Here is a 27,751-nt window from a genome sequence, read left to right as displayed (position 1 = left end):
GCCTGACTTAGACTTAACATTGGAACTCCTACCTGAGGATCTCTGACTCTCACTGGTCAACGACAGGCAGGCGTGGGTCTGCATTTGCAGCCCCAGCTGGGGATGGGGTACTCAGGGGGTGGCCCCAATGCCCAGCCCACCTTTGAACCAGAGCTCTCCCACACGCTGGTACCCATGACCCACAGCACGGCCCAGTGGGGTAGGTTTACCTCTGCTCCCAACTAGGCAGCCCTAATGTAACTAGACGGCTCCAGCTCAAGGGCCAAAGGCATCTGAGGGGTTCATGCAGGATCCCGGTTGTCCACCCTGCTTCGTACCCATTTCCCCTTAAACTCCAAGGTTATATGAGTACAAGTGGCAGGTTGCCCAGGCCAAACTCCATGTCCGTCTCAATCTTTGATTCACTAACACACAAAACCAGGTCACAAGGGGTTATACACCCTTCGGTGCAAAACAACCAGCTTCTTCCACTCAGCTGGATGTGTTTACTACCCTAGAGGACAAAGTGCAGGTCTCCTGGCCACAGGGAACCAGCCTTGTCGCATGGTTTTGAGGTGAAGACTGTTTTCAGGGTCATGTGGCCGTCATCGACTGGTTTCCCTGTCTGGGGTAAGGCCTTGTTTAGATCACAGGTTTGGGGGGCATCAGCCCTCGGCCCCTTTACAGGTTTGCTTGCTTTTGGTTTGACAACCAAAGGACTCTTCTTGTGTGGTAAGTCTCGGAGACTTGCCACAGAAATACTTTGAGAAGAAACTGTGACACAGATATTCTAAAGGGCTCTCTGAGACTCAGATAAGGCCATTTTATCTCGTTAAACGTGTGCACACACACACACACACACACACACACACACCATTAAATACCAAGCTAAATGCCATCTTTCAAAAAATCTCTTTAAAAATATTTACTTTCTAACTGCAGCCAACAGGGCTGTGGAGATGTCACCCAGGGAAGAACTGGGGGACTTTCAGGCCAGACTATTCCAGAGGTTTCCATTTGCCGATGGTCTGTTCCCAAATGCTCCTGCAAGGGACACCTTATGAAAATAAAGGGGAAGACCCATTCTGGTTTTGACTAGACAGCAATGAGGTACTGTTTGGTTTTATTAGATAAAGGAATTACCAATTCAAGTTCAGAAGCAGTACAACTACTGCCATATTAGAAAGATTAGTACCCAAGAGCCCAGACTGTGCCCTGACTGCAGGCTCCTTGCCAAAGGCTCCTGGTACCACTGACCTAATCCAAAGTCTCCACTCAGGCAAGCCCATCCCAACCTTCATGCCTTGTAATAGACCTTGGGAGAAGAGATTCACCACCAATGTCATCCCTTCTAGCACCTACCTAACTCTTCTGTCTGCTAGAAAAGGGCAACTAGATTGTTCTTAATGGATGGCGCTTAGCTTAGCCATATCTCAAGAAAGCCAAGATGGGCCCAGAAGCATCTCAGCCCTGCCTTTATCAATTGGGAGGCAGAACCCAACCCTCAATAAAAGAAACACCTGTCTTCAACTAGTCACAGGAAGTACTAAAGGTAATGAAAAAACGTGTAACCCACCCTTTACATCAAAAGCTTGCAAACTCAAATGCCCACGAGGACCAGGGCCAGGCAGGGAGCATATATGAGTGAAGTGCTGTAGAGGGGTGGGGTGGGTGGATGGGAGAGGGACTCATGTGTTGGGGGGGTGGGATTATAGCAACATGGAGATGACGGTATGCCTCACCTTCCACCCCCAAAACTGGCTTTTTTATGTGCAGTCTCCCAACTTTCAAATATTGGCAATGAACTCATAAGTTTTTAAACACATCAGAGGCTGCTGCCTTGTATAGTAACTTTGGCCTCAGACAATTTCCTAACTTAAAAAAAGCTACCTCCCCACATCAAGTAAAAAAATTCTGACCAAACCATTGCAAAGAAATTAACGGATAAATGGAAAAATATAGCAACTTCAAAGATACCAGATTCCCCATTCTAAAACAAAATCGACAGTAATTCATTGAGTTCATTCTTGTGTAGAAGTCAGCTGGATCCTTCTCTTGGTGAGAGAGCTTTGCATTATTAAAATAACTGCTGCCAACCCACCCCAAATAAGATATCCACCCACCTGTCCTCACACTAATAGGGATTAGGCGCCCTATTACAGAGAATAAATTTGAGGCATAGAGCAGAGAAGGCTGCTCTTAATATCCCAGAGCCCCTCAGCCACAGTTTTCCCATTCCACATTTTGGCACCATCACAGAGAGAGCTGAAATAACTAAAGGAAGTAATGCAGCACTTGGCAGGTGACTGGGTAAATAGTAGGCACAATTGCATGTCTGTTGAGTGAATCATTCATGAATGAATAAATTGAGCTACTTCCCTTTAGATAGTACTTCCTACCAGGGAAAATCAGGAGCTGTCCTTGCCATTCCAAAGACTGCATTTCTCCAGGGGCAGGCAAGGAAGACAAAGGAGGTAATGCAGAGTTCCCTCTCTGAGTGAACAGATGGGCTTCCTGGCTTTTAAGGGAACATCATCGACCCTGTCTGACTCATACATAGAGAAAAAAGGATTCAGGAACTCAGCTCTTCTAGGCTCGGTCGACTTTTACCTTGGGTTAGGACCTGAGATTGAGAGCAAGTCCTATGCCGTTGTATTAATCTATACCCCTAACTTTCCTTCTGTTTGGTGCCGTGAGCAGCCCCTGGCATCTTTATTCTCAAAGGACTTGGCACTAAAAGTCAATGTCAACATGACGAAGAAAAAGGGCCCTTTCTTCTCACATATGGGCATGGCTATTTCTGCCCTGGGCCTGCAGCAATGCAGTATCTTGGCTCTGACCCCACAGGACCCCCCACGTGGCAATGCAGTCTTTAGTCTGGCTTGCTTGGGAGCCAAGGTCCCAGGAAGCCCAACCCTCTCTGCTCTGGGAGATTCACTCTAGAATTTGACAGGGAAGAGACTGGCTCATCCAGAGTTTCTCAAAGGTGCTGTGATTGATATGTTGAGTGGAACAATCTCTGTGCTGTTGGAGATTGTCCTACACAATATGAGATGTCTACTAAATGCCAGGGGCGCCCCCCAGTCAGTGACCCTCCCAACACACACACACACACACACACACACACACACACACGGGTCCAGTGCTGCCTGGAGGGGTAGCCTGGCCCCTGGTTGAGTGATAGGTCCAAGGCCCTCCCTCCTTATCTGATGACTTCTGGTCCAGAGTTCTTTCTAGCTGCACTTAAAATGATGGATGCTCATGCAAACATGCCACAGCACTGCAGAGCCTCAAAGTAGACAGCCATCTGTCTCAATGGCATAGAAAAAACAAGGCACAGAGAGAAAAAAACAAACTCAGTGTAACCAAAGAGTGACCAAATGCGAGATGGGGGGCAGGTTCCCGATGACACGTTTTCCTAGGCCCAGCTTAGCTTAGTGAATCCTGCTGCCTTGTTGGTAACTGTCAGTGAGGCCCCAGCAGGTGGGCCCTTCGTAGTTCCTGCCACCCCAAGGTCTACATGGAGGCATTGGGCTCCATGAGAAGGAGCCAGCCCCCCAGTCTGCAGGTTAGAGTTGGCGCAGCCCGGGGGTCCAGACTTCATCTCAAGTCTCCAGTGGGCTCAGCAGGAGTGTGAACAACTCCATCACAGGCTCTCGAAGCCTTTCCAGGATCCTCACAGTCTCTGTTGGGAAATAAGGCTGTCAGTGCCAGCTCCTCCTCTGAGTCCTGGAAGTTACCTGGAACACAAGAGATGGAATCATCCCGTCAGAAGACAAAGTCTATGAGTGGATAAGCTAAGACTGAGAGGGAGGAAATTGGCCCCAGTGACTATCTACTTAAAAAATGCAACAAAATGAGTATCAAAAACCTTAAAAATGTACATACCCTTTGACCCAGCAATTCCACTTCTAGGATTTTATCCTAAGGAAATAATTAGGCATAATTAGTGGAACTGCTGCAGCCACCTTGCTCCGAGCCTAAGGATGAAACAACACTTAGGACGGCCCAGCAGACAGAAGGAAAGAATCTGGGTCCTTGATGGGGTCGCTGGGCCCCTGAACCAACCAGTCAGTCAGAAGCTGACTCTACCTCTAGACTGTCTTTTAGGTGAGATAACGATGCCCTTGTTGCTTTTGCTACTTGGAGCCATGGTTTCTTTACCTGCAACAAATCAGTTACATCCCAGTTGATTCAAGGTCCAACGAAAGAGATTGGTTGAATAAACTGTAGCTCACCCAGAAGATGGGATTCAGGTATTAAAAATGATGTCTAAAGTTCCATAGAGCTAATCACACACACACACACACACACACACACACACACACAAGTCCAAGTAAAACTGGGCAAATAGGAATAAGATCTGTGGATTGTTTCAGTGTCAATATCCCAGGTGTGATATCATCCTACAGTTTTGCAAGATGTTACCATTGGGGGAAATTGGGCGAAGTGTACACAGGATCTCTTTGTATGATTTCTTAGAATTCCATGTGAATCGAAAATTACCTCAAAAAAAAAGATAAAAGATGTTGACATATAATTATTGCCATGGCATATTGCATAGTTACAATATATTATTGATGAAGAAAGCAGATCCCGAAACAATATGTATAAATGTTTGTATGTATGCATAATTCCATATTATTATGTATATTATAAATGCATATGTATAGTCTATTAATGCAATTTGCATTTTAGTACATTCACTTCTACAGGAGATTAAACAATTCAAAATATGCTACAGAGGACAGTTATTGAAGATTTATGTGTCATTGTTTGATTCCTTTGATTTTTTGCTTTCCCTTAGTTTCCACATACATTCAAAATGATGATGGAGAAGCTGGAGTTAACATTTTTGTGATTAAATATTTCAAATATCTGATGTAGATGATTTATATACTATACAGAAGTAAATGTATTAAAATTTAAACAGTACAAGGAGCTAGAGCTAGATAGACAGACAGAATGGTCTACCCCAAAATATGGACTTGTAGTTATCTTTGAGTAATGGAATGAAGGGAATGATTTTTTAAATATTTGTGTTCCTTCGTTTGCATTTTCTGAGCTCTCAACTGATAGGCAGAATTCTAAGATGGCCCCCAAGAACGCTACCCCTTGGTGTGCTCGGCCTGCGTACTCCCCTTCCTTTGGAGTGTGGCTGGGATCTGTGAATATGGTGGGAGAATCACTCCCTTGATTTGGGCACTGTGTATGACGAAGGGGATGGAGAGCCACTCTGCTGATTACGGTACATTCTAGGAGCCTGGAGAGCCCCTGCTGATCCAAGAAGCAGCTGCCGTGTTGTGAGAGAGCCTGCGAGGGAACTGCTAGGCCTCTTGTAGCTGACAGCCAGCAAGAACACAGGGACCTCAGTACTACAGTGGCAAAGAAATGAATTCTGCCCACAACCACGTGAACTTGAAGGAGGACCAGGCTCCAGAAAGGAATGCAGCCCGGCCCACCTTGAGGCACCTTTGTGAAGCCCTGCACAGAAAAGGCCCAGCTAAGCCCTGCACTGACTCCTGACCTTGGAAAGTGTGAAAGAGTAAATGGGTGTTGTTTTAAGCTGCTAAATGTGTGGTTATTTGCTACTCAGTAATAGAAGATTGATAAATCAACTAATGATTTTTTTTAAGGGACACAATAAAATTTCATTTTAAAGCACTACTCATCTGTAACAAAGCTTCACTGTTCAGTACACTTTGGGGGTGGGGGTCATGTACAGTCAGCTGGTTACAACCTGCTCCCCTGAGTACACTCATATGCCCCACAATGACCTACTGTGCTGTCAGTTGTGTAAAATTCTACCACATACAATTATGTACCGTATATAATACTTGATAATGATAAGAAATGACTATGTTACTGGCTTATGTATTTATAATACTATACTATACTTTTTATTGTTACTTTAGACTCTTTCTACTTGCAAAGTAAAAAGTTTGCTGTAAAACAGTATGATGTGTTACACCGGCAGCAACCTCATACATCTCGTATTTACTGCATCTCTCAATTGCACCATTTTCTCTTGTGCTTGCTTTCACCATGTGTTGTTGTTTTGGACAGTTAACAGGCTGTTCAGGCTTGTAGCCTAGGAGCAATCGGCTACCCCACAGAGCCTAGGTGTGTCGTAGGCTGTACCATCTAGGTTTGTGTGAGTGCATTCTGTGATATTCCCACAACGGAATCACCTAAGATGCATTTCTCAGCATGTGTCCTCGAGGTTAAGCAGCGAATGACCCTATGTCCTAGCTCAGTCGCAGCACACTCCGCCTACCTGAGTGAGTGCGCCTGTTGACCTCGCAAAGTTCTTTCGCTTTACCTTCTCCCTCACCTCCATGTAGCAGCCTGATGATTCTATCCTAGAAATGGCTCGAGGGTGGGTGAGCTCCATTCCGACGCTGGCGCCCTTGGGTCCAGGCTGTCTATCGTCCCTCCTAGGACTATGCAGTCAGTTCCCTCCTGGCTGGGCTCTGCCTCTGCTCGCTCCCTGCTCCTGCAGCCCAGTCATGGTCTCTAAACACACCCCTCCTCTCCACACCATTGCTCAGAAAGCACCAGTGGCTCACTATTCCTGAGAGACTCCGGTCTAGGCCCCGATGTGGTCCCAACTTTCCTCGTCAGCCTCAGTCCTCACCGGTCTCTCCTTCTGCACCTCATCCCTGGCACTCTTGACAGGGGTCCCTTTTCTGAGCATGACCTCATGCTGTCACACCTTTGTTTACATTGCTCCATCTTCAGATCTTCCCATTTCTTCCTAAGAAGATCCTCTGACCCCCACTCCAATGTCACTTGTTCTGTGAGACTGTACATCTGGACCCCGGGCCCTACCACACATGTGGCCGACACCTGCATACAACCCTGCCCACATGGCCTCACGCGGCTGAGACTCCTGAGGCTGGAGCCCTGCTGACCCAGCCTGTGTACCACTACCGGGTGGTGGGAAACCAGCACTTTGCTAACCTCCACACCCACACACGGCAAGTGCCCCCATGGATGCACGTCCACTCTCTCCCTAAGGTCCCTGTGTGCGTGTGATCACTCCCATAATCCCAAGCGCCCAGACCTCAGGGTCCAGGAGGCCAGGAAGGTGACACACTCACCCTGAGCTGGGCCACTGGGGGAAGTGGCATCCGGGTCCTTCCCCCGGCTCCAAGGACCCCAGGAAAAGCACGCCAGCAGCGCGGGGAGGCCCGGTCTCTCCCAGGCTCCTTCTGCTAGAAGGAACACAAAGTCCCAGAGGCAGCAGGTCAGAGGGTGCTTGACTCGACAGAGATTTTCTGTTCAGCAAACCAAAGAGCTTCAACTGTCAACTGTCCTAGTTTCAATGGTCTGATTAAAATAAACAAAGATTCTGACCCCACGGTTTTTGTACTTAAAAAAAAAAAGATTACTATATATATATATATATATATGGTATCATTTCATCCTCACAAAAACCCTATGGCGTAGGTACTATGATGGGGGAAACTACAGTAATACAGTAACAAGAATGGCATGAAATGAATCACAATTACATAGTAACAAAGAAAATACTAAAGGAGAAGTAACTTCCCCGACTTTTATTTCAAACTATTTCTTAATAGGAACAGATTGAAACTTTTTTGATAATCACACACAAAACAATCACATGTTGATTCTAGTTTCCTTATTATATATAGTACCACCTAAGTTATCAGGAGATCCCCTGAGAGCCCCAACCATCTGGAATAAGGCAACTGCCACAGAGTTTTAAAAAAGGACTGTAGGCAGTCAAAACACAGAAAATCCTTTTTCCTAATTCTTTACTTGGGGCCTATTTCTTCTTAATTTGCGGCCAGTTCTAACAACACTGGATCCTTAGTTTTTCAACCCAAAGGCAGCTAGATTAGGAATAAACTGGGTAAAAGGGCATGCCAAGAGGCAGGCAACCGAAATAAAAGTGTAAGAATAGCCAGGAAGCAGTGAGGAAAGAGACTGGAAAACTTGGAAAAGCCAGACGCAATTGCTAGCAAAACCTTAGCAACGCCCGTGCATGGTGCAGCTCACTGCCAAAGCCTGGAAGAAGCGAGTGGACGATGAGTTAAAATTACACTCATGACCTTTAATCATTAATGACAGGTTTCACGTTATTCGGTATGTTTTTATAAAAGTAGAAAAGAATTTAACACAGTAAAGATTGATTCCTTTGCAAAGTGTAAAAATATTCTTAAGTGTTATTGTTGAAAAGGAGGCAAGGATTCTGCATGCCAGGCAGGTGTCGGGAAATGGGAATACAGTGGTGATTAAACTCACAAGGGGACGTGACAAAACTGTGGTAAGAGATTGGAGAGCGGGTTCTGGGATTTCACTTTCAAACATGCAAACAAGTAAGGAGGGTCCAGGAAGTCTTCCTGGAGGAGGAGATCTGTTATGAATGATGAGATGGGATTGGTCAGGTGAAGAAAAGGGATGAAAGGAGAGGCTTTTCATTGCGAGATAACTGCAATGTGTACAAAAGCTTAGGAGGCCAGAGCAAGCTCGGCTTTGTGGGATTAAAAGTTGTTACTTGGCAATGGGAGAGGGCTAAGAGACTAAGGGCTCAGAGAATTTTCTAGGCACCAACTCATTAGGGGGCAGAAAATTTCCCCCCATGGGACTAGGTCAGCGACTGGGGCTGGCATCAACAATCAGAATGACAATCCACCTCAGGGCATTCGCCCTGTCTTTCAGGATGATGGTTGTGTTGTTTCAGGTTTAGGCAGCTTCCTCACAGACTCGACATAAAGGAGTTGTGGGTGTGGGAGCAGTTAGGCCAGGCTACACAGCTGAGAGGGATGGCCTTCGTGCAGGCAGGCCCACTGGCAGGTGGGTCTGGGGCATTTGTGACAACAGAGGTCTCCTAGCTGGAAAAGGCCCCCTGCAAATCTGGCATCTCCTGGTTGTTCTTGCTCCTTAACACACCAGTGCCCAGGGAGGCAGAGCACAGCCCTGTCTCTATTAACTCTTTAGCAAGAAGCTGGCAGAGGTTAGAGGGAAGGCTGGAGGGCTTGGAGAAGGGCAGGTGCTGGAGGAGGACAGAGAGCGCAAAGAACGCTCCTGCATCTCCCAGCTTTGCCAGATCCAGCCATACTTAATGTCTGTATTTTAATTCTGGGACACTGGAAACCTCCTGTAAAACCTGGTGTGCCAGGATGGAGGAGATTCTGACCCTTCTGCTGATGGCAGCAGAAAAAGACCCTCACTCCCCTCCCCACACTTCGGGAGAATTTGAAGGGAAGGGAGGGAGGCACGGCAGTGGCTGCACAGCCAAGGTGAGGCTAGAAAAGTCTGGGCCCTCAGGCCCTCACACCCTTTCCCCACACCTCCAAGTCCCGGCATCTACGCCTTGCCTTGTTCCTATGACCCCGCAGCGCTTCCACACTGAGCCTCTACGGGTGGAATCCCTGGCTGCGCAGCGTCCTAGGAGCTCCTGGCACAGTCAATCCCCTCCCCCCAGTACCAATTCCGTCGTTCCCCAGGTTGAAACTTGCGCAACCTCTTTCCTATCTCCTCCCCCTCGACCCCCTCTCTCCAGCTCCCGGATTTTTGCCCAGCCCAGCTCAACTCTCTCTCCACCAGCCTCCTCTGCCTTCTGCTTGTCCCCTCGGCTTTCCTAACCTCTTGTATTTCCCATGCATTCAGGATCCTGCCAGGATAGACTCGACCCCTTACCCAAGGCCGGCTACACGCTAGGTGGGAGGCCTAGTGCTAGGCACCTCCTTTCTCTGCGCCTCAGTTTACCTCGGTGCGCCACGAGAGAGGCTGGCCTAAAGAGTTCCAGTTTGGGGGCATCCCCCCAGGCGCCTCCTGCCCGCGCCCTCCCGGCCCTTGCGCCCCCTCACCTGGTCGCGCGGGCCCGGCGGCTTGCAGGGCTCTGCAAGCGGCCGCCTGGACAGCCAGGCTGGAGGCGGGGTGGCCCGGGCAGTAGGCGGCCGCCTGCACACGGCCCCCCGCCTGGCGGCCGAACACGGTGCGCAGCAGCGCCTCCAGGAGCCGCAATCCCCGCGCCACCGCGTCCTCGGGCCCGGCCTCCGCCACCAGCACCCCGACCAGCGCCCCACCAGCCGGCCGCCGGTCGCGCACGTCCCGCAGCATCTCCCGCAGGCGGCGCCGCGGCTCCCGGGAGGCCAGTGACAACGCGCGGCACAGCACGAAGACCAGCGGCGAATAGATGGCGCGGGCCCTTGCCGTCCTTGGCGCCCACTGCGCCCCGGGCGCCTCGGGTCCGTCGGCTTCGGCTGCCGCGTCGCCTGGCTTTCCGGCGGCTTGCTCCGGCGGGAACACGGCCCGGGCGAAGTCCCGCAGCAGCGCGCGGCTCTGCTCGCGCTCCCACAGCTCGCCCACCAGGAGCACCTGTCCGCGCCCGCCCGCCGCCTCCACCAGCGCCTGGAAGGGCGGCTCCGCTGGGCGCGCGGGCCGGGCCGCCAGCGTCTCCAGCTCGCGATCCATGCTGGCCGCCGCCAGTCCTCCGCGACCGCAGCAGCCTTGCCGCGGCTGCGGACCTCTCCTGGCGGCCGCGCGGAGCCCGGGAGGACACGCCCCTGAAGGCTGCGCGGGACCCGACCCCAGGCCCGCGGGCCGGGCTCTCTGCGCTCCAACCAGGAGCTGGGCTGGGGGCAGGGGCTTTCTCCCTGAGCCCTCTAAGGGTGGCGCCTCCCGCAGTCTCTGTGGCCGACCGGGGTGGGGTGGGGGTCGGGGAGACAGCTGTGCACTCGCTCATTCATTCATGCATTCATTCATTCATCAGTCCATCCACCCAGTAAATACTGAGCACCTACTAAGTGCAGCGCAGCCTAAGGGGGAGGAAGACAGAAAATTGTCATGTGAACAAATACACCCTCACAAGTTAGATGGGTTGAGACCTGGAGCAGTTATGTCTGAGGAGTCCGCATGGTTTTGGGACAGGAACTTTTAGAGTCAGGGCCTGCCCCTAACTGTGCTGCTTTGGAGTAGTGGTGGTGGGCACCAGAGAAGGGGGTGCAGAGAAGGGAGTCAGGGGGCGAGAAAGGCGAAGCAGTGGTTTCTTCTGTTATTTCTGTCACTTAACGTTTGGGCCTTCAGCATTTAACAAAAACTAATCAAGGGCTCCTTATTTCAACAAATACTTGTTACTTACAGGGCACTGCCCTTGACACTGGGGGCGGGGGGTGAAAATCAAGAAAGCAGATGGCACTGCTCCCTATGGAGCAGAACATCTGGGGGGGCGCAAATGTGGAGCACTACTCTATGTGGGGTGGGGGGACAGGAGGCTGTCGGTAGGCGGGGTCAGAAGCAGGAATGCGGTTCCTTTAGTTCTAAGGGTCTAGGTCAGCTTTGTCCAATAGCACATTCCGTGGTGGCGGAAGTGTTTTATATTACCTGTACTGTCCAATGCAGTAACCACTAGCCACACGTGGCTATCACGGAGCACTTGACTAGTACAACTTGAGGGACTTGAATTTCTCATACTATTTAATTGTAATTAAATGTAAATAGCTGCTTGTGGTTAGTGGCTATGTCATTGGATAGCGCTGGTCAAGGCTCTGTAGTCCCCTCTGTTACACAGTAGAGACCAGAGGCCCCGTTGGGTCAAGAACATGTTAATACTCAGCTCTCGCCTCCACCATTTACCCCGCAATCTGCTCTTCTAGTTACCCTGTTTCCTGCTCCCTGTAATTATGCTGAGCCATCTCCTCCTGGAGAGTCTGTGTGTCCATTCAATAAAAGAAAACCTTTTTGAGCACCTCCTGTGTGCAAACCGTGGGGATTCAAAGATGCATAAGCAGCCTTGCCCTAAGTCAGATCATCCAGCAGTTGGTTCAGCCAATGTTTGGGGGAAGGACCCCATATCTTTGTTGGGTTTCTAGTTACTATGACCTCTTGCCTCTGTGGACTGTCTTTGTCCAGGGTGGAGACCCAGAGGCATTGGTGGGAAAAGCCCAAAATTTGGAGCCGGAAGCCCTGGGCTGGAATCAGGGTTGAGTTCCAGCACCAGCTCAGTGATTCAGTCACTCAACCTGTATGTACTGAGTATCACATCTGTGTTCCAGGCATCCCTGATAGCAGAGAGCTGAGGATGGAGCAAAAATCAGATTGGCTTGAGATTTCTTAACACTAACACTGGCTTTAAGAAGATAGTTGAGTAATATTTTTAAAGTATCAGAGAAAAAGAACTTTGAACTAAGTTTTGATTTCTGGCTAAATTATCAGTTGTTGAAAGGATCAGAAAGTTTATCACGTAGAGACCCTCTTTGCAGATGCTGTTAGAGGAAGCACTCCAACAAGAAGAGTATATACTATAGTATTTTACTACAGGCATACTCAACAATAGTGAGTAAGGATTAAATCACTTGTTTAAGTTATGCTTGTCTAAGGAAATGGTGCAGTGCAGTGCAGTGCCAGCAAAGCACAGCCTAGGAGGCCTTAAACTGAGGCAGTGGCAGAGCTGGTGAGTGAATGGAAAGGAAATTGACCCCTTGAAGTCGCCTCTTCGAGGAAGAGAGGAAGATATAACCGCTGACTAGGGAAGAACTCTCAGATGTGCTGCTATGTTTTGCTTTCTTACAAGACTTGTCTAAAACCAACATGCTCTGCCTCTATTCTCTGACTCTAAATTTCCAGGTAAAAATTCTGAACTTTCCAGTGATGGGATGGAGGAGGGATCAGAGAGGGGGTGGGTGTTAAACAAAGGTCAGAGTCCAGGGCCAGTGCAGTTTATCTTTACCTGCGTTATTTACATGGCAAAGGTTCAGGTATTAAATTAACAGGAAACTACAAAGACCTTTAAAAGAAAAAAACAAAGGCCATATGCCAAGAATATTTCTTCCTCCTCTCTGTGCATGCCCTAGAAAATATCATAAAGCAAATAGTCTTTTTCTTACTTACCTGGTTTTCAATGGAGATATAAAGTGAAACTAGGATTTCTGAAATAATTTGCTTCTTCATGTTCTTTCAAGCAGAACTTGGTAGGAAGAGGGACAGAAAAGTGCTGATTTGGAAAAGAAGGAATAATCTTGGTCTGGTTGCAGGTACCTCCTTTCTCCTCTCTTCTCCCTCTCTTTCATCCTATTCTCCCTTCCTTCTTCTTTTTTTTTCTTCCCTTCTCCTCCCATCCCCCCTCTCCCCTTTCTTTGCCTTCTCTTCCCTTCCCCGTCCCCACCGTTGCCTTGTCTCCTTTTCCATCGCTCTTTCTTCTCTTCTTTCCTTCCTCTCTTTTCTCCCTCCACATTCACTCTTCTTCCCTAAGAAAATTGTTTTGAGAGCTACCAGGAGTGTGGGATTTGGGGAGACTTTATGGGCTTCCTGGGGAGCCAGATAGAGGAAGCAAGATCTTAAATGTGAGGAAGACCCTGGAGCAGAAGGAAATTGGGGAAGTTCCCAGGGCCCACAGAGGAATGAAACTGGAGTGGGAGGAGGTGTGGCAGGAAGTTTTAAGCCTGGGTCCAACAAGGGGTGTGAGCTGTGCAGCGCAGCAGCCAGGGGCTGTTGTCTTGGCTGCCGGATGACCAAACAGGGCCCCACTGTGCTAACACTTCAGTTGCACGTTGTTGAGGCAGAAGAATTTCCCCTTCTTCCCTTCTAGTTTCTTTGGCTGTTCTAACAATTAAATTGATATAGAATAGATTAACAGGAGAAAAACAAACTTATTTACATACGTACAGGAGCCCCACAGAGACGAGACTCAAAGGCAGTCAGGCAATTGAGGCCTATAAGCCATCCTGAGCTATGGAAAGGGGTAGGGGCCGGGGCCTTCACAGGGGAGGAGAGCTAATCACAGGAGAAGAGAAAAGTAGATGTTTGGCCATCAGAGATTTGCCCTGCCATGCAGTTTTTTTCAAATGCGAAAAGAAAACTAGCTCTCTTGCTGGTACATGCCCCCTATCTAAATTTTCTTAGGCAGTTAAGGGGGAGGTAAAGGTTTTGCTGAGTCTTGATGGCCTTCAGCTCAAAATCATCCACATGCCAAAGTGACACATTTTGGGGTGGCATAGTGTGTTCCCTTTCATGGGCTACCTGGCCAGGGCTGGTTGCCATCAGGGTACTGGAAATGCAGATCTCCGTGACCGCTGGCGTTCATATGGGAGCTAAGCACCTCAGTTTTACCTGAACTTTACGAGCCTAAGAAAGCCAGGAGGAAATGCTGTGAGCCGCAGGCCCTGACTTAAGCCCCTGCTGTATCCAGGATGGGTCAGAGGTGTTAGGAGGAGAGGTGGGTGCCCCCTGGGCACACTTATGCTGCCTGAGGGAGTCAGGGGGCAGGGGAGCAATCCTCCATCAGCAGAATCCTGTGCTCAGATCATGCTTGAGCCATCCTACCCCTCCCATCTCCACCCATCCCCTGAGGGGCACACAGTAGAGGACTGGGGAATCACAACTGCAAGAGCCTCTGGGCAAAGTGGGGGACCAGCCAGCTCTGCTTAGCAACTCGGAGCAGGTGACAAACCATCCTGAGCAGGAACAGCACTTGCGCATTTTCAGCTCTGGGCAATGTTGGCAAAATTCAGCCTCAGCAAGCAAGCTTGGAGAGGGTGTCTGCAGCTGTCACCCACCCAGGGCCTCAAGGTGACTTCACGGGGATCTGGCAGCATCTGAGTCTCTGGCAGGAGTAAAGCAGCAGCTGACCTGTGCTGTAAGGACATATGGTGGTGACCTCAAAGCTGCTCAACTTGGTCCTCCTTTAAGATCCTCCTGGTCGGATCAAGTTAGAGCCAGACCATGAGTCTCCCGAGCTCCAGCCTTGTGGGACAATGGTGCCGGCCCAGCGTGGCCAGGAAGTGGCCCTGGTGTCAAAGAGCTGAATGGGGCCTTTACCTTCCCCAGAACATGAATGAACCAACCAGGCACTCTTACCTGTCAGGCCCCTCTAGGTTAGAATGGATCAAAGGGCAGTTATCACGAGAAGCATCCCAATTCCTCAGCCAAGGCTCAGAGCAAGCACCCCTTTATAGGTGATCAAACACAATGCCGGCTGTGTCCTTGGTGTGGACCTGAGGGCCAGCTCTCACCATGGCCTCCCTGCCCCCGAACCTATACGTATCATTCTGTGCACTTTCTGCAGCCCCTTTGACCCTGATTGATGAGATACAGGAAGTGTGTATGTTTTAGGGACATGGGCAGTGGGTGACTTCACGATCACGGTTTACAGGGTGCCTGGTATATTAAATATTAATCTTCTGTAGCATTACCGGCTCAGGCCAGCTCTCAGCCAGTGCCTCTCCTGACCATCAAAATGGATCAAGGATTCAGTCTGAATGGGCTCAGTTTCATGGCCAGATCTGTGCATTCCATGGGACCCTGGCAGGTCAGAGGCTTCTGTGATCACTGTTCAGCTCGCCAATCTCAGGTTACGCTGCATGAAGGCACATGATGGTGGCATTACATTGGGGGGGGGGGCACAGCGAAACCCTCACCTCATAGCTTTAGTAGAAGCCTCTTATCACTGATAGTGGCAGCTGGAGAAGCAGCGCTCGCCAACAGAACTTTCTGTGGTGACAGAAATGTTTTGTACTCTGCTGTCCAGTACAGTAGCTACTAACAACACAGCTGTTGAGCACTTGAAATGTGGCTAGTGTAACTAAGGAACTATATGGAACACTTTTTTTAACTTCAATCAATTTTAAGTTCAATTTAAACGGCCACATGTGGCTAGTAGCTGCCACACTGGGCACCACGTCTAGAAGTTCTGCTATATCATCATTCTCTTGCAGGTTTGGTTTCCATGGTTTTATTGACAACTTGGCTTCAATTGGTTTTCAACAACAGACAGTGACAGGACAGGGGTACCAGCTGTGGCAGACGCTGTTGGTTTCTTATTCACTGCTACTCACACTTACTGAGCCCTGATTTTATGACAGAAGTAATGGGCCCAACCTCAGGGGTTGAACCACAAATAGACTAAGCCATCTGTGACCCTCCTATTCCTCTTTACAATGATTGATTGGTCTTGGGGTGGGCACGTGACTCAATTCTAGCCAGTCCAACACAACAGGAGGTCCCCTGGGAAGATTTCTGGGAAAGAGTTTCTTCCTCGACTATGGAAGGTGAATAGAATAGTCTTTGGGGGCCCCGTCATCTTTCTTCTTGCTTGGGACACAGTTGTGTGAACTTCTATTTCGGGCTGTGGCAGCCATCTTGTCATCATGGGGGAAAGGCCAAGACAATCAATATTTTTCTACGAATTATTGATGATACTTGGTAAAACTCAGTGGACCCATGAGCATCCAAGGAACCTCACCAAGCCTATGCACAGTATCATCAAGGCAACAGACTAGCATGATGTCCTGTAGGACAGGCAGGGTGTCAAGGTCCATCCAGCACAGAGCTCAGAAGGAAAATGGAGGAAACATTCTGCTGTCCACTCTCTCCTCCCCCTTCTGCACTGGCCAGATGGGAGCGCTATCTAGGGCTGTGAGAGGAATCATTTCCCCACCCCACGCTCCCCACATGCGCCTTCAACTTGTTCACAGTGATACTAACAGCTGTGCTCCCTCCTGAGGTGCAATTCTCCTTTAGATTTGCTATTTGTTGGGGAGGCGGGGACCCAGGGGCTTTCCCTTTGCCCTTCCTGTCATAAAAGCCCTTACTTTTGGGGTCACAGAGCCAATGTGGGGATTCTGGCTGAGGTTTAGGGTATTTATTCCAACTCTACACTCAGGCATTGGAGAAGTAATGGGTTCAGGATTCTACCAGTCCTACTATGAGCAGAACTGCAATCAAAGCTCCATTTATCAAACAACCCGGTGGTATTCCCATCCCCCAGGTATTAGTGTTAGTTCAGAGCTAGTGTCCCAAATCTCCTGGAAATTCTGGTTCATTCCTTTCCCCAAGGCACAGTTTCCCTAATACATGGTCAGGTCCTCTGCGGGAAAAGCAGGAATAAGGTAGTAGAATATATGCTTTATGTTATTGCATGGTCTATTCTTGAGGGGACCCAGTCTCGAGTTAATTCAAGGGACTGTGAATGGACACATCAGAGAGGTCAGCCTGCCCCTCTGGGATCTTCTGTTGAAATCAGAGAGGTCATTTTGATGGCAGTATCTTCCCAGTAACAGTCTACTTGGTACATTAGCCCTGGCATCGTTGCTGCCAGCCCCTCAGGATTATGCTCTTGGGCTCTTGTCTCTGCTGCAGCCACTGTGAATATTCTCAGGTTGACCACAGGGACTTTGCATCACTCCCTTCACCATTCAAAGTCCTTGGTAGGAGCACCTACTTGGCTTAGTTTAGGTCATGTGACCATGTGCAGTACTTATTATAAAGAAGCTGGAAGAGAGAATATTTGATTCCCTCTTGGCTTCCAGAGAGAAATAAGCATGAGCCTTGCCTTTCACCTGCCCTAAAGGCTGGACAGCCAAATGTTGGTGATTTTGATATCTTTACTTTTTTGCTTATCTATGTGGTTGTATTTCCATTCTTCCCTTCCCTCCCTCCTTCCTTCCTTCCTTTTTCCTTCCTTCCTTCCTTCCTTCCTTCCTTCCTTCCTTCCTTCCTTTCTTTTTCTTTTTTCTTTCTTTTTTTTTCAATTGAGGTATGCATAATTGACATATAGCATTATATTAGCTTCATGTGTACAACATAATGATTTGATATATGCATACAAGTTCTGACAATTAAGTTGGCAAACTCATCCTAGAAAAAGTGCTACATACCTCATTGCTGAATATCACTATGGCCACCTTCGAAGTACTCCCCTTGGGAAGCTATGCACTGACGCCAGTGCCTAGTCCACCCTTCAAAGCAATTTTGGAACTCTTTTTCTGGAATGGCCATCAGAGCTGTCAGATGAAAGAAGAAGATATTTGAAAGAATGCAAGTAGATGAAAATTCTTTCTACCACAGTCTGATGTTTACTTGATACCTGACAGGGTATTTATGAACTTATCTTTATTCTCTGGATAGTGGACTGGGATTCAGAGACTCATGTCCTTAGGCAGTTTTATAATCCTCTAAAAAGAATTCTAAGAACTTCAAGTTTTTAAGCTTTCTTTTTTTCTCTTTGGGCATGGATCTGGGACAGCTCAACATCAAAAAGTCACTAGTCTGTCTTAGAGGCAAACTTGAGAAGATGAATCTGCAGTCAGTGAGGTTCAGTAAAGTCTCCACTGGCCACCAGCAGACATGACTGGGGCCTGAAAACTCAGTGTTTGCTCACAGAAGAAGTTACGTGTTCATTATAGTACAATTCTGAAGGCAAGCATCACAATCCCCTTCCCAGCATGTTTCTTGTAGAAGAAAAAGAAAACAAAATAATAAAAAAGAAAAAATATTGCCCGGCTTCTTATTATTAGCAACTAGAGGGTTAGACTTCCAGGTTTTGAACAAAGTGCTTGTTATATTCAATAATTTTTTTTTTTTTTTAAGATTTTATTGGGGAAGGGGAACAGGACTTGATTGGGGAACAGTGTGTACTTCCAGGACTTTTTCCCAAGTCAAGTTGTTGTCCTTTCAATCTTAGTTGTGGAGGGTGCTGTTCAGCTTCAAGTTGTTGTCCTTTCAGTCTTAATTGTGGAGGGCGCAGCTCAGCTCCAGGTCTAGTTGTCGTTGCTAGTTGCAGGGGGCGCAGCCCACCATCCCTTGGGGGAGTTGAGGAATTGAACTGGCAACTTTGTGGTTGAGAGCCCGTGCTCCAGCCAACCGAGCCATCTGGGAGCTCAGTGGCGGCTCAGCTCAAGGTGCTGTGTACAATCTTAGTTGCAGGGGGCGGAGCCCACCATCCCTTGTGGGACTTGAGGAATTGAACCAGCAACCTTGTGGTTGAGAGCCCACTGCCCATGTGGGAATCGAACTGGCAGCCTTCGGAGTTAGGAGCACGGAGCTTCAACCACCTGAGCCACCGGACCGGCCCCTAGTCAATAAATATTTATTGAGAGTCTGCTATGTGTAAATCACCATTTTATATCCTGGAGTCTAGCGGTGTTACAAATGTGGACGAGAAAGGGGTTTGTTGGAAAGGCACCTCACTGGTAGGCTTTCCTAAGTGGGCAGGTCATTGTGGGTTGTCAGGTCCCAGGCATATAACTTCTTTAGTTAAAAGGCTTATCTTTGCCTTAAGCAAGGCCTGTCCATTGTTTCTGTGCATCTAGGTTAACATACCTTTGAAACACCTCTTTTCAGATCCTTCAAGTGAAATCTCCCTCAAGAGAGCACATAATCTTATTAGCTGTCCTGTAATCTATCCCCCACCTTGCTTTCTCCCACCTCCCAGTAATCTTCCTTACATTCCCTCCTTAATTCCCAACGCATAAAAGAAGCTGCAAGCTGTTATTCTAGTGAAGTATTTTTCTCAGTCTATTGAGCTCTTGCTTCCAGGTGAATCCTCTGTTTGGTTAAAATATAATCTTATAAAAATTATTTCCAGGTTTGGACATTCTTCTGTCCATAAAAACTAGACACAGTTCGTCCTCTATGTTCCCACCATAGATCTCACAGTCCAAAACACGTTGTACAAATGGCATCACACAGTACACTGTGTTCTGATACCTGCTTTTCTCACTGGACCGTATATTCTGGATATCCTTTCATGTCCACTCCTACAGACTGACATTGTCACTTCAAGAAACCAAACAGTATTATGTACATGTTTAACCACATTTTATTTTAACTAGTGCTCTAATGTTGCGGACTTTTATGCAATTATAAAAAGCATCTCTCATAAAATGTAAGTTGCTGCCAACTATAGTAATGATGCTTTTAATAAAAGTGACCCATGATCTGCAGAAATGAAATGTAATTATAGAATGTAGTAAGTAGGGGAAGTAGTGTTCACTCGATTTTTTTGTACTCACAATAGATGCAAAAAAAACACCAAAAACATTTCTGTGCACAACCTCACATATAACAGACCTGTGCACTGGTCTTACGACTTCAAGATGCTCTTAAATCATCTTCAGATGCACCAACATAGAACGTTGATGCCACCCCAAGTGGCCCATAATCTTTCTGCTGGTTCAATGACTTCAGCTGTACCTGGGTAATCTTTTTGTGTTCAAGTGCTTTTAGATCAAAATAATCCTTATTCCAAAGTGGCATATTTTGGGGTGGCATAGTCTGCCACCCTTTATAGCCCTGGGTACTGCTGGCAGCCCTCTTACAACAATGAGAGTCAAGCTCAGTATGAAGCTGACTTCATGGAAAGCAGAGTGGGGAGAAAGAAAGAAATGAGATCTTTGGAGTAAGCCCACCCCAAAGCCGGCTCTACCTATAGACTTTACGGGTAGGTCATGAGCCATGGCTTTCCTTATTGTCTAAGCCAGATGGAGCTAGGCTCCCCCTTCCTTGGAAATAAGTCTGACTAACATCATAGCCCGTATTCGCTGAGCAGTACTGTGAGTCAGCACTACGGTGAGACCCCAGAGTCTCATTTGATTGATTATGAAACAGATAACTGGTCATGATGCAGCTGTTGGAAATGAGGTATTGCATGGAAAGATTTCCATGAGAAGTGAAAAGAGAGGGTAACAATTATATGTTATGAAATCCTATGTAATCAGGAAAAAATGTCCACTTTTACTGAGTAATCTCTTGCTTGGGGGTGGCAAAGGTAGTGAGAGGACAGAAGGAATCCTGTGTTTTTCAGTTATCTCAGCTCGAGTCTTATCTGATGCTTGAGGTAAGAGAAGGTAACCCCTCCTCCAGGGAGACCCTCTGGGGGAGGGAGGAGCATCCCAGGAAACATGGCTGGAGGTTGAGGCAGAAACATGGGGAAGGGGGTGGGGTGTGTAGGGGTGTGTAAGGGTGTATGGGGGGAGGGAACTAGTCTTTGAAATGCCAAGGTGGGCACTGGGGGATAAGTGGGTACGGGAGTGTGGGGACATAGAAACACAAGAATTAAAATGCCCAATGCATATGGACTCAACAGTCAGCCCAGTGGGGGTCTGCTCCTCTGGGGACGGCCTGAGACCAGAACCTCTTGGTTCTGTGGCATGAAGGGAGCAGGGAGTCCCAGGGCCCCTGGAGAGGGGAGAGTTGACTCAGGTCCCGGGATTTGAGCTCCTGGTGGGCAACAAGTCTGTCTTTTTGTTGAGTCCCCAGTTGTCAAGGACTAATGTAGGTACCAGGGCAGGGCAGTATCAAATGAAAGACTGGAGGAGGCAAGGCCAAGGTGGGGGTGGGGCACAGGCAGCAGAAAGGGGCTTCACACTGGCACACTCCCAATGAGGTAAGGCCCAAGAAACTGGGCTCCCACCGTGTGTTGCCTGACGTCACAGCTGGACTTTCTGCTTTCTGGCCTGGTTCAGAAGTTTCTCCTTTAAATGTAAACATTATTTTTAAGGAGCCTCCTGCCTAGGGAAGTCTCGATCTGCTTAACTGCACTCATTGGGAATACGCACTTTTAAAGCATTTGAAAAGAACCCAGTTCTGAGGAATTTGCATTTTCAGAAAGCTTCCAAGAACGGGCCAAGCAATGGAGCCTGTGAATAAAGTCTTTCTGTGTTTGCTGCTCCCTGTGAACAGTACAAGAGGCACAGGAGAAAGGAAGCACATTGCATTCCCCTGGCCGCTGCGGCTGAGCAAGTGGGGGTAGACTCGTTTGCCAAGAGCCAGAGAGGATTCTGGGAGATGTGTGTTGAGTCGCCTCTCCCCTGCAGGTTTCCAGGGAGCTGGTTTGCATGAGGTAAACATGCAACCCGATTCCCCATTCCAAGGGCCACTCTTCCATGCTCTGCAGCCTCCTGTTGCCTTGTGGGGAGGGGCAGGGTAGCTGTGGGGGAGGAAGAAACTTTCCTCCATCCTCCTAGGTTCTTCCAGCTGGTCTAAGAAATAGACATGAGATAGAGTAACAAGAGAAAAATGACTAAATTTAGTTACATACATATGTATGGGAACGCCACAGATGTGAGAGGTTCAGAGACAGAAAGGGACAATGAGATCTATGTGACATTCTGAGCTAAGGATGAGACAAGATAACTGGGGCTTCAGAGGGGAGGAAAGTCATTGCAGACTTTTAGTGATGAGAAGTTTGCCCCGTCCCATTCCATAGACAGGTTATAAAGAGTTATCTCTGGTAACAACTCTTATGATGGACAAGGCCCCAAAGTTAAATTCTTTAAGGAAGAGGTCAAACTTTCTCATGGTCCCGCAGGGTCTCATTGCCTTCAGCTCAGAAGAATTCACATGTCAAAGGGGCACAGCTTGGGGAGGTCTGATCTGAACTCCTTCATAGCCCAGTGGGCAGTGTTGGGGAGGTCTAGAGCCTGACGGTCTGGTGTTTGTATGGGATTCAGCCCCACACTCAGATAGGCTTCTTTTCCATCCCTTCTGACTCCAGTGGGGACCTGTGGTGGCTACAGCAGTCAGGAGACCTCACCCGTGTGGTTTGCTAATGCTCCCTGTAGCCCCACCAGGGAGCCCTGGACGCTATGAGGTCACTGTCCCAATTCTTGCTGCAGATCCTGTATGTGGTCCTGGGAATAAAGGGCTGAGGGGTCCAGACGTGTGACTTCAGGATGTCCCCTGGAAGCCACTGACCTGCGTGGCACATCATTTCAGGTGAGTTTGTTCTAAGAACAGCCTATACATTAGACCAAGAAATTACCCTTGATTTTATTTCTGATATTAACTAACGAACAAGGTAATAGAATAGACAAAATATTGTAGAACAAAATGCCTCCACAAGTGGTCTCCTTCCCCTTGAAAAATGTTACACTTTACCCCACTCTTTCTCCCCCTCTCTTTCTCTCTCTCTCTTTTCTTCCCTCCCTTCCTCTTTCCGTCTCTCCTTCTGTTCCTGTCTCTCAACCCAAACAAAATATTATTGACCTCCTTCTATCTGCCAGGCACTGTTTTAGGAGCTGGTGATATTTTAGTGAACAACACCATCAAGGCATCCCTGGCCAGTAGAGCTTACAGCCTAGAGGAGGGAGACAGGCAATAAATAATCACCATAAGCAATAAGTAAAGTTTACAGCATATTAGAAGGTTCGGAGGGCCATGGGGGAGAGGAGTGTGGGGGAGGGGAGGGTTTGTCAGGGTTGACCTCACTGAGAAAAGGACATTTGAGCAAAGAGTTGAATGAAAGCAAATGTAGGGGAGGAAAAACATCTTTTCCTCGTACCCTTCCAAATTCTCGGCTGGGGCCCGTATAACAAAAGGAAGATTTGTAAGAGAAAAGCATCCAAACTTATCTAATATAAGCTTTTTGTGACACAGGAGCCTTCAAATGGAAATGAAGACCTGAAGAAGGTATTAAACCCGAGTGTTTTTATGCTTGTTTGATGACAACTGGAAAGTTGTGGGAAAGTGTGACAGGACATAAGGGTGCTCCTTCCTCTGGGTATGCGGGGGCACCTCTCACATTAGGGTCTTATGACCTCCTTCAGGAGAAGGTCACAGACTCCTTCCTGCACCTGCCATTTTTCAAGTCCCTTCAGCTGAAGGTAGCGGTGGGCTATCCGGGGAAGAGAGTGCCAGGCCAGGGAACAGCCAGCACAGAGGCCTGGTGTGGGAGTGTACCTGGTACTGGCGAGAAACAGGGGGGTCTGTGTAGCTAGCTGGAGTCCAGGAGGCCGGCCTCACAGGAAATGCAGTCAGAGGGGAAGGGAGACTTGCAAGGACCCAGCTTTTGCTCTGAGATGGAAAGCCTCTGGAGGATTTTTAAAAACTCTTTCTTCTGGCAAATTTCAAGAACACAATGACAAAGAGTCTGTCCTTGACCTAACTCTAGTCGAGCTATTCTGGGCCTCGACTTTAGTCTCTGTCGTTGGCCTCTTTAGTCCAGTTTCAGTGGGAATCCTTCTGGGTCAGTTTAGCTAGAACCTTCTATCCTTGGTATCTGACCATGCTTGATATCTGATTAAATTCCTCACCTCTCACCCTGCAGCCTTAGGTAAGAGTCCTATCGAGTCGGTTTAGTCAGAATCCCCCTTTACGCGCCTGCTTCCTGTTAGTAATCTTCCATCCGCTGACCCTACTCTGCTCCTTGGCTGTAAATCCCCACTTGCCATTGTATTTGGAATGGAGTTCAGTGCTATACTGAGATCTCTCTTCCCCTACTGCAGTAGTTCCTGAATAAATTTGCCTCCACTGCTTCAATCCTGTCTGGCTTTGGTGTTCTTTGACAATATAAAGGTAGAGAGAAGTACATATTAATCAACCAGCTTCCACGTGACCAACTCATGGCCAAGTTGCCCCATCTGTATCGCAACCCCTGCCTCTCTGTCATCACATCGATTCATCCATAGGTATTTCCGTATGTATCTCTGAATGATAAGGACTACTTTTATGCCTAACCCTAACATCACTTTCACGCCTAAAAGTTTACCACATTTCCCTAACATAATCACATTTTCAATCATTGGGCCATTGTGTGGTGAAGAGGTTTGCAGTGGAGACACATGCTCTGACTTACTTTTGGAAATGGTCAGGTTACGTGGCCCACCGGAACTCTCCCACTCTAGTGCAAGAGGGTTGGTCAGAGAGTGCAGCCACTTTGGAAACCAGTGTGGCCGTTTCTTATCAAGTTATAAACATATATTTACTTTAGGATCCAGCAATTCCATTCCTAGGTATTTACCAAAGAGAAATTAAAACCTCAGTCTGCAAAAAAAAGTATACAAACATATGCATAACAACTTTATCTTCAAATCTCCCAATTGGAAACAAGCTGACTGTCCATGAATAGGCAAGTAGATAAACACATGTGACATGGTCACACAAGGAACTACTCCTCAGAGAGAAAAAAGGAACTACTGACATATCCAGGAATAAGAATTGGGTTCAAAACATTATGTTGAGCAAAAAAAGCCAGACACGAGTGCATGCTGTTTGATTTCACTTCTATGAGTTTTTAGAGCACGTAAAACTATGTGTCTGTCTATTGTGATGGGAATCAAACCAGAGGTTTTCTTGGGTGGAGAAGGCGTGGCTATTGACTAGAGAGGGGCTAGCAAGTTGGGAGACTTGGGGTTGAGTTTTGGAAGTCTCTGGGTGTGTGTGTGAGGCCTGAAGACAGAAAGAAGCATCTTGGGGAATGTGAAGTGGTTCAGTGCCTGCCAGACTGAGGCCCACTGGGAGTTTGAGGTCATGAACTCGGAGTGAGTCCCATGGGCACATGGCTGTGCTTCCCCAAGTTCAGCTGAGCAGTGCACGTGCACAGGAGACAGAGAACTGGATTTGACCAGGGTGTGGTTTTGCCAAGTGAGCAAGGTGAAGGGAGATGGGCAAGGGAGTTGGAGTTTCTAACACCAAATTAATTCCTAATCTCATCAGAACAAAAAGACTTTCCTTTTGCTATTCCTGTGGAGAAAGCAATATCCCAAATATGTAGGAAATACTAATCACCAAAGGTGCAAAAAGGACCTCAAACAATCCTCCATCCCACTTCTTCATCAGCTCTGTCCATCTCCAGGGGCTCACCCAGGGGCCTCTCCAAAGCCCAGGGGATTCTTTGAGCAACTGTAGCCTCAGGAATCTTCTACATAGATTACATCCTTGAAGATGGCTCATCAGCTGTTAAAAGCCCTTCCTACCACACCTGCAGAATAGAGCCACCATAAGATAAAACTAAACCCCAGTGCCATGTGCAGCAGACTGAAATCCAAACACCAACATCAGGGTATAATCAGAGTCCTCAGAACAGTTCACTCTTGACTACTGGAAGTGGGCAGGCAGGAGGACTGGCGCAGAGAAAGTGGAAGGGAGAGGAGAAGAAGGGTATGAAGAATACATGTCCTGGGGTTCAGCTTCTTTGTGGATCCGGTCAACTAGTCAACCCAGATCCTTCATCCTGATTCTAGTGGAAGTGGGCTTTCCCAGTCATCTGTTTTACGTACTCCTTAACTGAGATGAATCACCCTAGACTTGAACAGAACTCTTTAGTTCTCAACCTCCTGGAGGAGTCTGAGCCTGGATCCCTTGCTCAGGCTTGCAGATGAAAACACCCAGCCCTCTTCCTTGGATATTTCCCTCTGTGGCAGCCAACAATGCTACACTCTTAGCAAGCCTTCTCAGTTGTAGTTCTTTTGCCAGCTCATGGCTCAGTTCCTCCTGGCTTTGGCTAAGAATGCATCTTGGGATGCTGACAAGGGCACTCTGCCAGTTCAAAGCCTTGCTCCAAGTCTCCGTGAATGGCTGTGTGAGCTGTAATAATGTATATTATCTACATATTATTAATGTATATGCTGTCCCTGCATATACAGTTGTCTGAGAGACACTTGAGTCTCTCAGTGAAGTCAGAACTTGCAACAGCAGCATGAAGAGCCGTCTTAACTCTGATGGGTGACTGGTGGCTGCAGGCCTCGTTTACTGCCCTGCCCAACATGGCACTGCACCTGGAACCCAGACAGGAGATTGCAAAGATGCTAGACCCACAGGCTTAGGCTCAGCCAGGTTGTGGCAGCCTTAGTTAGTGCACTGTGTTCAGAAATATACTGGATCATGCTTCTTGCTAGCTTTAAACTTCCTTCATGACAAGTACTGTGACACCCAGTGCAAGGGCAGTGTAGGGGAATATTCATAGATGAGGGCCCCTGTGGCAGTGATTGCTGGTGATAATGCTATTGGCATATGGGATGGGGTAAATCTGTTGTGTGGGAACCGTCCTGGCATTGCATTTTTGGCCTTAACCAGGAAAAGCCTGTGGCATCCCCCAGTTACTGTGACAAGTAATGTCAATACATTTCTCTGGGGGTGGGTGTGTGGTACTGCCCAGGTCACCACTACCCTGGGGAATCCAACCAACAAGTGTCATGGCTCCAGGCACCTGTGAATTCTCAGCTCCTGGCTACTCAGGCATTTGTTCTGGTGAAGTGGTGGGGATGGCAGGGAGGCGGCAGAAGCAGGGGACAGCACCAGGGCCCTGTTTGCAGGCCCAAACTCACCTGGAGTGGATATCTGCTGTTTTCAGCTGCCTAGCATCTATTCCTATTTCTTTTGGTAACAGGTTACCAAAATTTCTGTTTTGTCTTTTCCCTGCTCTCAACCCTCATACTTTCCTTGGAGTTGACCCTCGATTCCAAAGGTGGTTGTGCAGGCCTAGCCTGGCCAATCAGAGCACTGCATTACCTTGGGCAGAGAGCATGGCTCCAGGAGAGACAGAGGACCTAATCAGAGCACGGTCTGAAGCCTTTCCCTGCTAAGAGACAGGCTGCCTTCCCTACCAAACTTGACCTTCAAAGGCTGGGGGGCTGTTGCTGCCGCAGCCATCTGGCTACCTTGTGGAAAGAGCCTGCCTAAGAATAGAACCGAGTCTGCAAAAGCAGAGAGAGAGAGAGAGAGAGAGAGAGAGAGAGAGAGAGAGAGAGAAATGGGTTCTGTGCCCCTGAACAAGCCACATCTGAACCAGAAATCATTTCTTTTTTTTCTTTTTCTTTTTCTCTCTCAAGATTTTATTGGGGAAGGGGAACAGGACTTGATTGGGGAACAGTGTGTACTTCCAGGACTTTTTCCCAAGTCAAGTTGTTGTCCTTTCAATCTTAGTTGTGGAGGGTGCCATTCAGCTTCAAGTTGTCCTTTCAGCCTTAGTTGTGGAGGGCGCAGCTCAGCTCCATGTCCAGTTGCCGTTGCTAGTTGCAGGTGGCACAGCCCACCATCCCTTGTGGGACTCGAGGAATTGAACTGGCAACCTTGTGGTTGAGAGCCCGCGCTCCAACCGAGCCATCCGGGAGGCAACTCAGCTCAAGGTGCCGTGTTCAATCTTAGTTGCAGGGGGCAGAGCCCACTTTCCCTTGCGGGACTTGAGGAATTGAACCAGCAACCTTGTGGTTGAGAGCCCACTGGCCCATGTGGGAATTGAACCAGCAGCCTTTGGAGTTAGGAGCACGGAGCTCCAACTGCCTGAACCATCGGGCCAGCCCCA

At 48.2% G+C, this 27,751-nt stretch overlaps 1 protein-coding gene and 1 long non-coding RNA gene across 6 annotated transcripts; one reads left to right on the top strand and one right to left on the bottom strand.

Annotated features, from left to right (window-relative positions):
* Positions 1 to 1,085: 1,085 nt before the first annotated feature.
* LG01H2orf72 (linkage group 01 C2orf72 homolog) lies at positions 1,086 to 10,519 on the bottom strand. 5 transcript variants are annotated; one of them, XM_019739804.2, is made up of 4 exons: positions 9,822 to 10,519; positions 7,083 to 7,196; positions 3,868 to 3,903; positions 3,618 to 3,719 (listed from the first exon to the last, which is right to left on the bottom strand). In XM_019739804.2, exons 1-3 carry the CDS (start codon positions 10,426 to 10,428, stop codon positions 3,899 to 3,901), a joined length of 726 nt encoding a protein of 241 aa, XP_019595363.1. In that variant the 5' UTR covers positions 10,429 to 10,519; the 3' UTR covers positions 3,618 to 3,719; positions 3,868 to 3,898. The 5 variants fall into 5 exon arrangements, with proteins under 5 accessions (XP_019595361.1, XP_019595362.1, XP_074170938.1 ...); XM_074314851.1 differs by having other exon boundaries at positions 7,083 to 7,193; XM_019739802.2 differs by lacking the exon at positions 3,868 to 3,903 and having other exon boundaries at positions 1,086 to 3,719.
* Positions 10,520 to 12,866: 2,347 nt separating this feature from the next.
* Positions 12,867 to 23,230, top strand: LOC141567508 (uncharacterized). Its single transcript, XR_012490172.1, has 3 exons — positions 12,867 to 12,986; positions 22,347 to 22,446; positions 23,107 to 23,230. It is a non-coding gene; the product is annotated as an uncharacterized LOC141567508 (long non-coding RNA).
* The last annotated feature ends 4,521 nt before the right edge of the window (positions 23,231 to 27,751 follow it).

The sequence above is a fragment of the Rhinolophus sinicus genome, linkage group LG01 (genome assembly GCF_036562045.2).
Source record: "Rhinolophus sinicus isolate RSC01 linkage group LG01, ASM3656204v1, whole genome shotgun sequence".
Lineage (NCBI taxonomy): Eukaryota > Metazoa > Chordata > Mammalia > Chiroptera > Rhinolophidae > Rhinolophus > Rhinolophus sinicus.
The sequence above is the reverse complement of the archived record's forward strand: the minus strand, read 5'-3'. Positions and strand labels throughout refer to the sequence as shown.

Excerpts from the sequence above, each read along its gene's own strand:
- LG01H2orf72 (XM_019739802.2), bottom strand. The coding sequence starts at position 10,428 with ATGGATCGCGAGCTGGAGACGCTGGCGGCCCGGCCCGCGCGCCCAGCG. Across the intron at positions 7,197-9,821 it reads CGCCGGGCCCGCGCGACCAG|CAGAAGGAGCCTGGGAGAGA; the intron begins GTGAGGGGGCGC and ends TGTTCCTTCTAG. Across the intron at positions 3,720-7,082 it reads CCCCAGTGGCCCAGCTCAGG|GTAACTTCCAGGACTCAGAG; the intron begins GTGAGTGTGTCA and ends CTTGTGTTCCAG.